Here is a 16952-nt window from a genome sequence, read left to right on the forward strand (position 1 = left end):
AAACCACACAGCTCACTTCTCTACGACTTAATTTCTTTACCTGAGGAACACTTATGCTTGTGTAGTTCATCATAAATCTTATCCATTTCCAACCTCCTTTTATCCATTAGAATTAAACTGTTTTTGTCACTGTGCCCTGAGGCCTGATATGTAAATGAGCTCTGTTCTGACAGGATACCCTGTGTTGTGCCTCAAAAGCAGTCCAGCCTGAAATGCTGTTTTATAACCTCAGCCTGAAGGAATGGAACCGAAGTGCTCTAGGCTAATCAGGAGGATTAACATAAGCAAAAACTATACATACACACAATTATTTGTACTAAAACTTTCGAAAGCTAGGTGTACACTCTTTTGACAGGCAGTACCTCTCACACAAAATCTTTGCTTTTACAAAAAAAAACACATAGAAAATCATTTTAATATCAGTGGATAGGAACAAAATCAGTATCAAATTCATTACATGCAGAAACACCAACGGAGTATTTAAAGCATCAAAGTTAAACCCTATTTCCATGTAAACAGTTCTTCCAAAAGGTGTGCAAAAACCTGTACAAATGACATTTTCCTGGCTTAATGAAAGGTCTAACTGACGTCTTATAAATGAGTCACCATCAAGAAAGCATATCCAATTGTTCAGAAAAGAGGACTGCAACATTTTTTAATATCAACACAACTTCAAAAGCATCGAGGATTGTGATTCGCATTGTTAACTTACTCGTGAAACATGTTAGTGACTCTAGGAAGTAGCCTGTACTGTAATGTCAAGCAATGGACTGTTCAAAACTCAAAGTCCTCACTCTATACGTTACTATAAATACAAAAAAAATAAATAAGTGCCGTGTTTTTTTTCCTCTCCATGTTGTCCCGTGGCAGATCACCGCTTACGCTGTGTACTGTGGGCTTTAGCATCTAGCACCACCTCTTTTCGTAGTCCCTGTAAAGCAGAAAAACACAACAAGTTAAATTTGTCAGTGTGAATTGGAAATCATTCTTTTGTACCAGCTGCACCACCAAGCAGTTAGTGGCTTGGGAGCACTGATAGAAAGAAAGGAATAACTAATCGTGATGGCAGCACAGCAACAGATAAAAGCTAAAACATCCATCCACCCATCCATTTTCCAAGCTGCTTCTCCCTCAGGGTCACAGGGGGGTGGGGGGGTGCTGGAGCCTATCCCAGCAGTCATCGGGCGGAAGGCAGGATACACCTTGGACAGGTCGCCAGCCCATCGTAGGGTAGACAGACAGACACAGACAGTCACTCACTCCCAGGGGCAATTTAGCATGTCCAATTGGCCTGACTGACTGTAGGAGGAAACCAGAGAACCCGGAGGAAACCCACACTAAAACATACAATGTTCAATTTTGGCTTTCACTATAACACCAGCCACTCAACTTCTCAGAAAGACTCAAAATGAGGGGGCACTTTAGCATCAGTTAGCTGAAACCAAGCCTGTACTGTGGCGTTTTACTTGGCCTACTAGCGAAGCCACTGTCTGCCAGTCAAAATGCCACAGTACCAAACACCACAGAACAAGTGAGATTTCTGTTTTCTGTCACTCCAACACCGCCATCAACTTTTACTCTCCGACATCAGATTATCATTAATCTAGTAGAGCAGCAGTTAGTCAGAATCAAACCTGTACTGTGGTGTGGGGCACCGTGTGCCTGTAGCCTGCTAACTAAGCTAACGCCAAGCACAGATTCAGATGCCACGGAACAGTTTCTGTTCCTTTAACGCCAGTTTCTCGGCTTCTCCTTCAGCTCAGCCTCGTCATCTAAACTTGTGTCAGCGATTGTTATTTAGCCAGAATCCAACATGCTCAGTAGTGAGCTGAGCTGTTATGCTAGCCAAGCTAATGCTAACATGCCCGTCTCTCCTAGCTATCAGCACTGTTCAACGTATCAATTGTTCGATAGATGGTTTAACATTCATTGACTGATCGTGTGAAAATCGAGCAGTTTTCTTTGATTATTTGATTTTGAAATAATGCAAGACGAGATGAAACAAAAGCGGCAAACGCCTTTACAACATTTTCATGCACGGAAATGTTTACAATCCAAGACATTTTATCTGGTGTATGGTGGTGTAGTCAGAAATCTGAAGATTATAGAAAAACAACATCATTGTGCTAAATGTGACAAGGGACAGGAACTAAAAGTAAAAAAGGTCACTTTAAGCACCACAAATAAAAGAAAAAAATAATAATTTAAATAAATAAAAAGTATGGTCGAGGTAAGGTAGACCCAGGTATGGTAGACCCAGGTAAGGTAGACCCAGTAATTATTTGAGACCAGGCAGTCAATGTCTGTCTACAAAAAGAACTCTTTTTGTCTAGTCATTAATGAATATCAACAATACCTAAAACAGACATTACTTTCTCTACGTGTTTAAATAGAATCTGTTCTCTGCTAGGTGAGAATCTAATCGGTCATTTACAGAATATTACTACGTTTTCAAGCAAGTAAAAAAATGGATGCATGTTTGGTTTTTATTCAGTTAACATGTGTTGATTCTGATCAATGCAAAACTGGACTAAGACTATAATAATAATAATAATAATAATAATAATAAATAATAATAATAATAATAATAATAATAATAAGTTATATTTTGGTTTGTCCATCCGAATTCACATGACCAAATCATAAGGCAAATTATTCAGTAACTGCATGAAATAAATGCAATTTTTTTCAAGGCTCCCTTCAAATTAAAAGGGTTCCATTATCACACACATGACTATATGCTTACAATTTACTGCTGAAAGCCAAAAATCTCAGACACGCTTTGTATTATTTTATAAAAATAAATTTTCACAGAGTACATCACTGAAGAGACGTCATCTGTTTATAGTTTATCGTCCAGATTTGTGGAAAAAGGTGTCGACTTTTAGTAGAAAAAGTAAAAAAAATTGTTCAGCTTCTTTTATCATAAGGGTTTAAAATTGCATCACCATCTATTTGACTGGAAGGAAGAGTTACATCTTCATACGACGCCCAGCTTCTGAATGTAGCTTATGAAATATGAACGTTAAGATGAAGTGTGGTGGTCTCAAGGAGTTGAAGAGGTTAATGATAATGCATTTAAAAGACTAAAGACTAGCATCAAGACTGAGTTCTGGCACCCAGGTGGTGGAACAAATGTCCACCAATTGTCTGAATAGCAGTCCTTCACGATCTAAACACTGACTGAAGTCCCATCTCTTTAAATGAACACTAACCGCTGTAAACGTAAACACCTTAAAAAGCCCAGAGCAGAAATGGAGGATGTGGACGTTGATCAAGAAGCCTCATCTATAAATCCAACCCAAACGTTCCCAATTCATTCTTTTAAAAGTTTACTAAAAGTGTTTCCACCTTTTCCCCTGTGGAACTGAAGCATCTCCTGACCCGCCTCTTCACCTTCGTCCTCTTCATCTTCATCATAATCCTCTTCGTCATCACCACCATCACCAACAATGCTGTCCTTTCTGGATCCCTGAGACTTAAGGCGAGACTTCCTCTGGCCCATTCTCTCTGCAGAAATAAAACAATTTTGGCCATAAAGAGTTTTTGAAAAGAAGAACAGCTGATGTTAGAGAAAACATCTTTCCACGTGTTACTTTTCATTTTTTAAAGTGTTACTAATCACAATATAGCACTGATATTTCTTACATGTGTGAAGTCCACTCCCAACAATGTACATCACGAAAAAAAGAATTCTTGAAAGTCTATGCAAAATTCTCTAAAGTGCATTTTGCAACAAAACTCATAATACTTCATTAACGTTTGTTCAGTTTTATAAAGCTAATCAATGCATAATTATTATGAAATATGAGATCATGAACCACTTTGCAATCATCATTTTCCTTGGACATAGTGTTCGGTGTGAAGGATTTTTTATGGAAAGGTCTTAAAATGCTCTTTTACATTCTCATGTATGACAAACAAAAAAAAAAGGAAAGATTTAATCCCCCACCACATCAATACATGTTTTTCTGAGATATCCGTGTTGTTTAAAGCAGTGGATCTCAGTTAACCTTAGTGAATCGTGCAGCCCAATAACTTTGTTGCCATTAGAAACAGAAGACAAGAGGAACGAAATGACCGTCCAAACCAAACGAGAGATTCTAACACCAGAGGCTTTTTCCCCCCTCAGTGCACATAATCTGCCCGGTTTAGCATTTTACAAATCGTCAGTTTCTGCAACAAGAGCTGCTGATAAAAATGGCAGACGTATGCTTAACCTTATCAGCGCCTTGGGACCATCTGTGATTCCAAAAGGCACCGTCATTCTTCATAACTTTCATATTTCATATTTCATAAACTACCTTCAGAAGGTGGGTGTCTTGAGAGCTGTAACAGTCTTCTTTCTAGCCAAATAGATGGGTGATGTAATATTAAACCCTTATCATAAAAGAAGCTACTGAAAGTCGACCGATTTTTCCACCTATCTGGGCTATAAACTATAAACAGATGGTGTCTTCAGTGATCTACTCTGTAAATCCATCCATCCATCCATCCATCCATCCATCCATCCATTTTCTAAGCCACTTCTCCCTCATGGTTGCAGGGGGGTGCTGGAGCCTATCCCAGCAGTCTTCGGGCGGAAGGCGGATACACCCCGGACAGGTCGCCAGTCCATCGCAGGGCAGACAGACAGACACAGACAGCCACTCACACCCAGGGGCAATGTAGCATGTCCACTCGGCCTGACTGCATGTCTTCGGACTGTGGGAGGAAACCGGAGAACCCGGAGGAAACCCACGCAGACACGGGGAGAACATGCAAACTCCACACAGAGAGGACCCCGGTCACCCGGCCGGGGAATCAAACCCAGTCCCTCCTCCCTGTGAGGCGACAGCGCTACCCACCGCGCCTACTCTGTAAATATTATTATAAATTAATACACAGAGCGTCTTAGATTTGGGGCTTTCAGCAGGAAATTGTAAGCATATGGCAATGCGTGTCATCATAAAACATGTTCTGTTAATTTGAGGGAACTTAAATAATAAAAACGTACATTTCATGCACTAACTGAATAATTCGCCTTACGATTTGGTCATGTAAATTTAGATGGAAAAACCAAATATACCCTGGTGAATAAGAGGTTAATTTTGGCACATGGATTGCAGAACATATTTTTGGCCAAGCATCAGTGATCTGACTGGTTTATACCAATCTGAATTCATCATAAAGAAGCAGATATCAAGTCAAGTTTATAATCGCTGCTTAGTTTTGCGAGGCACAGATGTTCAGGATCTACTTTCTATTGTTATATTGTCATGGTGGTAAATGTGAGAGTAAGAGACCACTTCAATCCCTGCAAAATTTCTGACCATTAAGTAGACCAATTTGGTTTACTTCAGCCATTGCGATGTGAAACCAACCACAGCAAAAGAAATATGCAAAATCATATAAACTCTTGTGAAAAGTTTATAGGGACAGGTTACTAACATGACATGAAAGGTCATTTTAGTTGCTCAGTCAACCATAACCTTTTTTTTTGGTTCCTTGCATAAGTGAGTTAATGATGCAACATTCTGAAAGTCAGGACTAAAAGTAGACAGATGATGACAGAACAATGAATCAAAAAAATAAAACAAAATAAATATTGCATATGGTTGTTTGGGATAGCTGCAATGTCAGAATGGCTTCATTTTACCTTGTCTTTGTGGTAACGGTTGAGCTCTGCAGGCCTTTGGTCTGGCATTAACTCCAGGACTCTCCCACACAACCTGATCTGATGATATTCCGAAAGTCCTGCATCGTCTCTCTGTAAACGGACAGACACAGGTCACCTACAAGCGTAACCTGGACCTGTAACAGTAGAACTTCAGTAGGAAAGAATATTAATAAGAAAGAAGGTCTGTAGGGAAGCTGGTAGGTAGGAAGTAGGTATGGGAGATAAAACATCGAGATACCTGAAGACAGTTTAAGCTTATTTATCTGAGGTTTGGTAGGTTGGAACAGACAGAAAAGCAGTGCCATTGTACTAAAATCTACAAGTACTGCACTTAATCCAGAAAAATATAACTCCCCTCTCTTTGAAATGGAATATGTAATTGATGTGTTGTTTCGAGAGCCCATATCATGTAAAAACGGACTTTTGATTTTTTAAAATAGGATTTTATTGTAGTAGGTAAAAACTGTTAAGGGTTCAAAACATGCCATTACCTCCCCAGCCCATAAAGTCCATATATGGAAACTAAACTCCAAAAGACAGCCGTTTTATAGTTCACTGTTGTTCACTGACAAGAAAACATGCTTACATTTACACCTATTCAGCCTGCATCTGTTAAGCTCCTCAGTCAGCCTTCACTGATTTTTGAAGGAGATGTCAGAATACAGCTCATTTACATACAGTAACAAAAACAGCCCGTCATAAGATGGTATAACTGGTACACACCGATCAAGCATAACATTATGACCACCTCCTTGTTTTTATGCTCACTGTCCATTTTAATCAGCTCCACTTACTGTATAGCTGTACTTTGTAGTTCTACAGTTTCAGACTGTAGTCCATCTGTTTCTCTGATACATGTAAAGCCTGATGAAGGACTAGAAGATGACCAACACAAACTGTGCAGCAGCAGATGAGCCATCATCTCTGACTTTACATCTACAAGATGGACTGACGATGTAGGCATGTCTAATAGAGTGGACATTGTTTAAAAAAAAAAATAAAAATAAAAAATCCAGCAGCACTGCTGTGTCTGAGCCACTCATACCAGCACAACACACACTAACACACCACCACCATGTCAGTGTCACTGCAGTGCTGAGAATGATCCACCACCCAAGTTAGGCAAGTTAGAAGTTGGGTATGTAGGTAGGCCTACAAGTTAGTGAGGTAGGTAAAAGGTTCGGTGGATAGGATGTTGCGTAGGTAAGACATTGGGTGTGCAGTTAGTTCAGAGCAGACGATAGTAGTATAGTGGTTAGGTAGGTAGGTAGGTAGGACGGACATTGGGCCGGTCACCAAAACATGCGGTATATGCAAGCTAGATAGGTTTGAGATTAGGAAAGTATGTTAGCAGTTATTCATGTTGGAAACAAGGCAAGTAGGAAGTCAACTGAAACACATGAGCTTTTCTTGTCAATATTTGGGCAGCACAGTAATCACAGTTACCTTTAAAAGGCCGAGCATTGATTACTCTGGCAAAATGACCAGTGCTCTTCTCTGGTGAACTCATGCATTTTTCACAGCAGACGTATTCAGTACAGTGGGCTTCTGTATGGCCTGGTTTCTCCTCAAGCTCCCCAAGCTTCTCTCTGTGCTTCTGCCTGTGTTTTGAGAGTGGATGCGTTTTCTTAGCAGTCTGAATCTTCACTGTGGTGCTTCTGAGACAATGCTTGCACGTTCTCCCCGTTCCCCAGTCTCCACTTTTAGCTTCAATGGCCTCTTCGTCAGAGTCATCCACATCGCCATAACAGTGTGTCTCACAGTGGAAAGACTTGGGCCTGCTGCACTCCTTGAAGGTCTTTGACCCACACACAGCACAGGTAAGCCTCTTTGGATAGAGTACACACATATCTGCATGGATCTCTCCAACAGATGGATGACTTTTCCTGGATGCAACCTCAGCCAGTTTTCCTCTGGGGTAAATCCGGGTTGGAAACAGGCCAATATCCTCTGGGTCAGTGGACAGCAGCTCATCATGGGATGAAAGCTCATCCAGTGACGGGCTTAGGACACTTACTCGCTCGTGAGATAACGGAGTTGGGCAGTAACTGAACGGGGATCCAAGAGATCGAGGGGTACAGCCAGGTCCATAAACACCAGCATTAACAACCTTCTCAAATGGCAAGTGGAGGACACAGCAGGAGTAATCGCCGGAAATACCTGCTGGATGGTTCTGGGCCCTCTCAGTAGCCTGGGATTCAATTGTTCTGGTAGAAGAAGGATGAATTGGTGAGGATTGTGATGAAGGCCAATGTGTTTTGGGACCATCCCACTCCTTTTCCTCATTAGGTACAGGCACTTTTCTATCTGGAACCTTCTCATCCTGTTTCTTCTCTTGGCTGTGTACCTCCATGTCCTACCAGATAGGATTACAAAGACATAACTTAGCTCTGGTGTAGCAGGTTTCAATAATGCAGCCACAATTGTACTGAGAAACTGAAATAAATGCAATCACTCCTCATAAGTACCACATCAAACCTATGAGTGCTACAGTTGCAAGCAAACTAATCATGGCTAAACTCTTACAGCACATCATGAAATTGTCAAATGTGGGGATGTTTTCTCAGGATTCTTTCAAGTTGAGAGGGAAAGTTACATTGGTAGGAAAGTAACAGTGAGCTCCCCGGTTACTGGAAAATTACCAGTAAAGATGGGTAAGCAGCGAAATCTCACACTGAAAATAATTACATCTAATTAAAGTAAACTTGGTATACTTTATACCACCCTCCACCCCAGTTTTTCCCTAAATCACACACACCCCACAATTATTGGCACCCCTGCATTTAGTACTTTAGCAACGAATCTGAGACCCTTCCTCAATGTAGAATGTCTCCAGGTCCTCCAGGGTCACAACTCCTCTCTCAAAGTCAAGAGAATGACTCAAATCAGAATGCATGTTTCTTTCTTAACTTTATGTATTTACAAATGAAACAGGCTTTTATTCTTAAGGATTTAATTGGGTTGTGAAAAAGCAGGCATCCTAAAATGAGCCAAACTTTACAACTAGAAAGTGCCGTTTTGCAGAAAAGCCGAAGGAGTTTCTGAAACACAACTTCATTAATTGTCAAAAGCTTGAAGTAATGTGCATTTGTTACTTTTAAAACAAATGAGGCGAAGTGCTGGTTAGCAGGCTAGCCTTTTAACATCTTCATTGCTCTCACTTTTCTTACACTTCTGCAATGAATGCAAAGCAAAAAGACTACAGGAACATAAATGTGAACATGCTTCAGTTACATTTTATTCATAAGAAAATCTAAGGATGACGATGACGACGATGGTTTTACTAAAAACACTGACAAGGCGTTCCCACTTTTCCTGGATTTACTTCAATTAAAAGATCAGGCTGTTCTGTCATAAATTCAATAAGAGACCGAGCCAATTAAGCACAAAGTGTTCATGAAGTTTACTCATCTTTACCAAGGGCGCCAATAATTATGGCACTGCCAGTATGCCATGTGAAGTCCTGTGAACTGTATAAATAATGAAGAGGGTGCTGCTGTTTTAAGATGTGCTGATTCTGTATCCGTCCCATGTATCCACTATTCTACTGTATTTTCAGAGGTTTTTTTGTTAAGATCTTATTTTTGGGAGCGAGAAGCATAACATAAAAACTTGGTACCTCAGACTTGTTTTGAGACTTGACACAGAAGTCAAAATGTGTCTCGCCATTTTCCTCCTCTTGTACCTCACTGCCCTCCTCTTGCACAGAGGAGTTATCCACTGATGACTCCTTTCCTGACCCCACATGCCCATCCTTCAAGTGATCCACCCCACTACAGCAGGCCTTTGTATCTGGTTCAGCCGTGTTGGAGCTACTGAACATTTTTCCTACACATGCCCCAGTCTCTTCCTCACTCTTCTCCTCAGCTAGTGGTGAGAGTGTCCCCGATGTTTGGGAATTCACACTAGAGTGCAATTCCTCTCCAGCACGAAGCTGATCCAGACACTCTATGAGTTTATTCAAGGCTTCGCAGGGGTCGGTCTGCGCCCCTGCACACGTGGTCTCTCTCTGGGTACCCGTGTGCTGCTGCTGGCGGAAGCTGAAGTCATAAGCAGCGGCTGAGGCTCCAGGTGGAATGCTGCGCTCGTAAATTCTCCGATAATCCACAGGGTGCACGGCAGTGTGAGGCACAACATAACCAGGATACTGCAGGTAGGAATAAGGCATCATGCATGGACGACCAAAATGGAAGCCTGTAACAGAAGTGATAGTAAACAAAAGTACATTTTACAGGAATTTTCAGGAATATCATGACTCGCTCTGAGCTAGCTAAGCATTTCTTATCAATGATAGGGTGGGCGTGGTGGGACGCATCAAACATGATTTTACTGGTTAATATCTTCTCCACCTTCTAACGTAGGGTGACGGAACACATTTTAGATGTGGGGAATTTTTTTTTTTTTTTTTTAAATGGAATCAGAAATCAGAACACACTTTCATTCCTTAACATGATCTCGCAGAATGAAACGGGAATTAGGTGTGAGTAGGACACGAATGTATTCGCCAGGGTTTGATTAGATCATGAAAAGCAGGTGTTCAACAATACAACAGGGAATCGGACTTTGAAGGCCACTGCTCACTGGATTCGCTGCATCCTGCCATTCAGTAATGCTGAAAGCTTTATTTCATTCAATTTACATGAGCAGAGTGTAGATTTTTGAATTTTTAAACCTCACAGAAATGGCTAGAAAATGGTTAAAGAAACAAAACTCAAAACCAGAGGTATGTTGAAGAGGGCGGTCCACAAGGAAGACCCAATTAATATTAAGGAACTGGTTCCTATCAACACCACCATGAATAATACTTAATGGCAAGTTTCTCTAGAACAAAGCATTTCACACCAAACCACTCTGAATGACTTCGCTTACATCAAAACCATTTAATGAAACAATCTTAAGCAGGCCTGCTTAGGTGATTTCTGCCACTATCATACTATATTGTTATCTATATATCCATCTGCAGCATTGTGGCGTCTCAAACAGTGACATCGCTCACTTGCTGCTTAAATATAGTTCAGTCTTACCTGCTCCTGGGATGTTGTGGCTGTAGGGACTGTTCATGTGCCACTGGTATGTATAAAAAGGCTGTACAGGTGGCTGAACATAGAAAAACGGCCTGGAATGGTTAACCGGACGCTGATGTGATTGTCCACTTCCTGCTGACTGTGAAGTTTTGCTTGGCTCTGTGCACAAATAAAATAATGAAAGAATCAATCAGTACAAAAATGACAGCCATCAAGGTGCACATGAGAACACAGACGGAACCTATTCACTGCTTCTTGGACTTGACCAAACAAGCATTCCAGTCAAACAAAGTCAAACTTTCAGAAACATGCAAGGCTCCGGCTGTTCATTTTCCCTTGGCCTTAAAACAGGTTTGCTTGGTATTAGAGAGGAGCTCACCTCAACTGCAAATTTCCATACATGCACAAACACAAATTGCTCCAATAGATAAAAGATACACATCTTTCAGTTTCCCTTTGTATTTAAAGGGGAATTCCAGTCATTTTGCATAATTCAATGGTTGAGAAGTCACTCAGATCGGTTTGAACGGAAAAGGTTCTTTAGTACAACTTATGACTACTACTTCCCAACAGTGGTGACCATAGCAACCAGCGGTCCAGTTGTCCACGCTGCAAATACAGCCAACGTTTTACGATCTAAAACAACTAGTGAACCTACAGGTGTCCTCTGAGCTTATATACGTAACGATAACTATAAAATAATGGTCAGCCTGAAAAACTCTCTTTACTACTGCGCTACTAGGGACTACTGCGCTTTAGAACACCCTTCATGCATCCCTCCACCATCAATGGATAAAACAATGTCTCAAATATCACACAATGCATTCATAACAACTTCCCATGACAACTTTCTGGGAGGGAGCTTTCAGAACCATCAAAACACCTCAGAGGTCTGGCTCACGTCACCGACACTGGACAATTCAGAGTCGGTAAGGTTCTCTAGAACGGAGCATTTCAACCAAACCACTCTGAATGACTTTATTGATGGGTCAACTATTTAATTATGCAGAAACTTCGAAAAATCTGTTACGTTACTAGTTTAATTCCCTGTGAAGTGCCATTTCTTATATCCTCAATACTTATAGAACACTGACCAACTGCATGACAAGCAAAATTAGCCCAGTTTAACTGGATTTAGGGCAACACAATTGTTGCGTTTTCAGTTTTTCATAGTACTGGCTTTTATCCTTTGTTCCAACTGACCACATGTCTGAAAAAGTAAAGTGACCTATCGTGTATCGTGAAAATGTTCTGAAGTATCGCGATACTACATTCTTGCCATATCACCCCCCCCCCCCCAAATGTGTACATAAGCTAGCTAAGCTACTGCTTGCCAACTAACAGACGTTTATCTATTGCATAGCTTGTACTGTAACGTAATTTCTCAACTGTACAAAACGTAGGTTAATTAATATTACTATCTAGCATTTTGCCTGAAACCATTACCGTCAGCATAGCAGCGTTTGTTAGTCACCATTAGCTACAACAGGAACGTCAGCACGAGTTAACGTTACGACTGTAGGTTAACTGCTACGCTTTCGAGGTGTTTCAAACAAAACACAGCCCTAAAACAGGTATTATTAAATGTTAATATTATTATACCTTTTGGGGGTTTTCCAGCCGAAAACGAGTTGTAAAATCCAGGTCCAGAAAGTAAAAATCCGTCCCAGGATTTTGCTCCAACTGCCGGGACTGCGCTGCCGGCGGTTCGATCTAACTAGCGAATCCAGGCTGTTGGACCAAAATCCTGGGAAGGATTTCTACATTCTGGACCTGAATTTTACACCTCCTGGTTCTAAACACTGCTAAGCTAAGTCGACTTTGTTTACCGTCCATTCTGATGGAAGTCACCAACTCCAAAGCCGCCGCATAGGAACGAAAATCTCTTAGTGCGCAGACTCCCAAAATATCCCAACTCAACTAACCTAGTTAGCTACCAAAAATAGTGTTTTTTAACATCGTGTAAAAAGGACATTCACGCATCAGGGATGGAAGAGCCCGCCCGTTTAGCTTGTCCGGTTGGCTTCATCGTTTTCACCTGTCAACGCTAATTAGCCTACTCATATTAAATTAGGCGCTCCGGCCTAAGCTGGAAACAAGCCTATTCACCCCTTCAGCTCTCCAAAGTGAGGTTTTACCGTGTAAAGACTAAAATCTCTTTCTAATGCTGTACATGGTGTCCCAAAAAAAACGTAGCTGACATCATTTGAGATGTGAATGTCTGAGTAACTGCATCTCCGAGGTAAACGAAATGAAACCGGCTTCCAAGATCTGTGTATCAAAATTCGAACAAGAAATTCAGATGGATGTAGGTTTTATAACCGATTTCACGGCTGGCGCTTTTCAAGTCATCTGGCTTTAAGGCTTATAGGGCGTCGTTCGCAAGCTTCCCTACAGCTTACGGGGAATCTTTCCAGAGACGGTGGTGGTCGTCCAGATCCCCCTGCCCTGCACAGACAGCCGTCCTCTTGTACAAATCTGCTTTCCAGTTGGTGCATTTTTATTGAATGTTCTCGAAAACGCACCCTGCTCACTCCTGTCTGACTGTTCGAGCATATATGCCTTTGTTTCTAGTGAACGCCGCTCTTCAACCTGACAAAAACATTACAAGTTAAACCTGGTTCGTTTTTACACGTTTTGTTCGAATTTGAGCTCATTTGAGGGAGAATTGTGTTATTAGACTACGAAATGATGTCAATTTTTGGGACACCCTGTATTTTGGAGAAGGAGAAGAGGCTGTGGAGAACTTTTTACGTGCTCCCTATTAACTAAATGAGGAAGCTAGCTAAAGTTACCCTCAGGAAGCCAAACATCTCGTCTGAATGTATTCGCCTGTATAGCAATGTCTATACTATATAATAGCTCCCTGCTAGAAAACCAGCACATCACCACTGTCAGAAAAAACCTCATATCTCCAGATTGGTTCATTTTCAGGTTTTGACATAATTTGAAAATACCTGTTGCCCTTCACAGTGCTTGTGAATTCCATGAAGAACAGACCAAAGGAAAGGGTCCAAAATGACTTGGGGAAAACGTCTGGTTCCATTGACGTACATTAAAAGTAAAGTAGTTTTTTCCTTCTCCTGTAAAGTTCTAATTTTGGAGTTGCGAGGTTCTCATTCTTCTGACAGCAGCGATATGCTATCACAACCAAAACCAGCACATCGTCCATGTCCAAAAAAAAATAAGTATCTCCAACATGGAAACTTTACAGGAGAGGGCAAAAACGTGGTTTACTTACAATGTAAGTTTATGTAAATTGGTTGGTTAGTGTAGTGGTTAACACCTCTGCCTTCTATGCTGAAGACTAGGGTTCAGTCCCCCACTTGGGTAAACGCCCTACACTATACCAATAAGAGTCCTTGGGCAAGACTCCAAACACCACCTTCACCTTCTTGTGTAAAATGAACAAATTGGAAGTTGCTCTGGATAAGAGAGTCAGCCAAATGCCGTAAATGTAAATAGTTTCTATTTGAAGCAGCTTTGGAGCATTTCTTTTGCTCCAATCATCATGAAATTTTCACACAATATAAGGAAATAGTCCCTGAGCTCAAATTATGCAGAAAACTAAAAATAGCAAAAAAAAAAATGAAGATACTTTTTTTTTGTTTGTTTTTTTGGACAGTGACAGTGTTTTGAATGTTGGTATTCTGGTCAACCAGCATGACCATGCTGGGTGATCAGCTAAGCCATCACCAGACCAACTTAAACGGAATGCATGCTGGTCGTTCTTTTCAGCGGAGGCTCTAGAGGTGTAAGATTCAGATCCAGAAAGTAAATATCCTTCCCAGGACTTTGTTCCAACTGCCTGGACAGCTCCACTGGTGGTTTGATCTAACTAGAGAAGCCAGGCTGTTGGAATAAAACCCTGGGAAGGATTTTTACTTCATGGACCTGAATTTTACACCTCTGCAGCAGAGTTTCTTTATCACAGAGCAGTGTGTTGACCGTAATGTTAAATGCTAGTTTTATGGTAAAATGCCCTTTAAAATTTGCTCAGTTACTGCAGACAAAGTGGATAAGACTCTGGATTAAAGAGAACCAATTCATTTCTCAGACAAACGTAGTACGCTGCACTAAGAACAGATGAACAGAATAACTATATACATATAATGCTTAGTGCAGCGTGCTGAGATTTGAGAGACTTTCATCAGTATATTGAAAATAACCCTCATCCACAGTTAGCAATGTGATTTGCACAGGCGTATGCATATCGCTGTTGTCAGAACAAAACCTCGTATCTCCAAAACGGTTACTTCACAGGAGAAGGAAAAAACCTACTTTTCTTTTAATGTAAGTCAATGGAACCAGAATTTTTTTCCAAGTCATTTTGGGCCAGTTCCTTTAGTCCTTTCTTCATAAAATATACACACAATGTAAAGAGCAACAGGCATTTTCAAATTTTGTCAAAAACTGAAAAATGACAAAAATGGAGATATGTTCCGACAACAGCGATGAGGTTCTACATAGAACCAAAAAGTGCTGTTATAGTGTCTTATAGAGTCAAGTTTGTAACTATAGAAAAACCCTTTTTTGTGCTATGTAGAACTTTTTCAGAAATTCTCTATAGAACCATACGTAGCACATTCTCCACCCATCTGAAGAACCATCTCAGCATGCATATGGTTCTTTGAGTTTTCTTGGTTCTATATAAAACCATTGTCACAAAAACAGAGATACAAGGTTTTCTTCCAACAGCAGCGATTTACTATATTAATAAGTGAATGGTTTTTATCTGGAAGCTTCCCCACGCCAAATGAAATTTATCTTCTGTATTTTAGAAGTATATACAAATATTACAGTGCATGTTCACCAATTTAGCTGACCTCTTTAATAATACCCTGGGTCCATGTACTGCACATTTCATGAGACAGTGATTTAATTCACTTTTATAAATACCGTCGCTGCTCACATTCACCCTCATTTGGTCTTAAAGGGGAATTCTACCATTCTTTTCAAATTTTCGGAATAATTCAGTCCTCGAGACCAGTCGCTCAGAGTGGCCTGATGTGATTTGGTTTGTGGTAGGGAAACTTGTAGATTCGGATTTTACAGTGGTGGTGATGGGAACCAGTGGTTGCAATGTCTACAACACTAATATAGTCCTTTTATTTACTATCCTAAACCACCGCTAAGCCTATATGTGTCTTCTGAGCTTTTAGATGTAATATTGATGATGGTAAAATAGCCATAAGTCTGAAAAAATCATTTGATAACTTTCTGTGAGGGAGCTTTCAGAGCCATTAAACTCTTTAGACGTCTGGTTCCCATCACCCCCACTTTCTCTAGAGCAGAGCATTTCACTTCAAACCAAACCGCTCGGAAGGACTTCGTTTACATCATAACCATTTAGTTATGTAGAATTTTCTTAAAAATCATTGGAGTTCCTCTTTAAATTGCGTCCAGAGCTAATGCAAGTTTTTAAGTTGATAACAGTTTAGACTGCATGCTCTTATTGTGTTTTGAGCCTTTACTGTATATCATCAATGTGTTTCTTTTAAAAACAGGCATTAGGGTATTCTGTTTTGAATTTATTGTACTCCGTTTTTTTTTGTACCAGCTCAGTTTTTAATTATTTAATTATGATTTATTTTGTTCAATTAATTTCAGTTATTAGTTTGAGTCATCAATTGTACCAGCTCAGTTTTAAATTGTTATTTATTTTGTTCCATTTTCTTTCAGTTCTTAGTTTGAGTCATCAATTGTACCAGCTCAGTTTTATTTTGTTCCATTTTCTTTCAGTTCTTAGTTTGAGTCATCAGTTGTACCAGCTCAGTTTTGAATTATGTATTATTTATTTTGTTCCATTTTCTTTCAGTTCTTAGTTTGAGTCATCAGTTGTACCAGCTCAGTTTTGAATTATTTATTATTTATTTTGTTCCATTTTCTTTCAGTTATTAGTTTGAGTCATCAATTGTACCAGCTCAGTTTTTAATTATTTAATTATTATTTATTTTGTTCAATTGATTTCAATTATTAGTTTGAGTCCTCAGTTCAAACGTTTCTTGTTTTGGTCTCTTTTTTTTGGATTGTCCTTTTTTTTCTTCATCAATTGTGGCTTGGTTTGTAAAGTTGTTGACAGTTTTGTAAAACGTCGGTAAGCAGATTGCGAAAACCATCCATTCTTCGCACTCGTTTCATTATTCGGAAAACCCAAACGTGACCTATTCGACTGATCGTGAATTCCACAACAGCAATCGGTTCGTCACTCGATGAATCGATTCGCCCTTCTATGGGAGCCATGGAAATGGGAACCGATTCGCGGGTCT

General features: G+C 40.2%; 1 protein-coding gene across 3 annotated transcripts; it reads right to left on the minus strand.

The window, feature by feature from the left end:
- Positions 1-390: 390 nt before the first annotated feature.
- On the minus strand, positions 391-12701 carry LOC108431407 (bucky ball-like). Of its 3 annotated transcripts, none has more exons than XM_017704526.2 (7): positions 12513-12701; positions 10684-10842; positions 9279-9853; positions 7820-8015; positions 5639-5749; positions 3352-3510; positions 391-931 (listed from the first exon to the last, which is right to left on the minus strand). In XM_017704526.2, exons 1-7 carry the CDS (start codon positions 12517-12519, stop codon positions 900-902), a joined length of 1239 nt encoding a protein of 412 aa, XP_017560015.1. In that variant the 5' UTR covers positions 12520-12701; the 3' UTR covers positions 391-899. The 3 variants fall into 3 exon arrangements, with proteins under 3 accessions (XP_017560015.1, XP_017560013.1, XP_017560014.1); XM_017704524.2 differs by having other exon boundaries at positions 7106-8015; XM_017704525.2 differs by having other exon boundaries at positions 7106-8015; positions 12609-12694.
- Positions 12702-16952: the final 4251 nt, after the last annotated feature.

The sequence above is a fragment of the Pygocentrus nattereri genome, chromosome 13 (genome assembly GCF_015220715.1).
Source record: "Pygocentrus nattereri isolate fPygNat1 chromosome 13, fPygNat1.pri, whole genome shotgun sequence".
NCBI classification, from domain to species: Eukaryota; Metazoa; Chordata; class Actinopteri; order Characiformes; family Serrasalmidae; genus Pygocentrus; species Pygocentrus nattereri.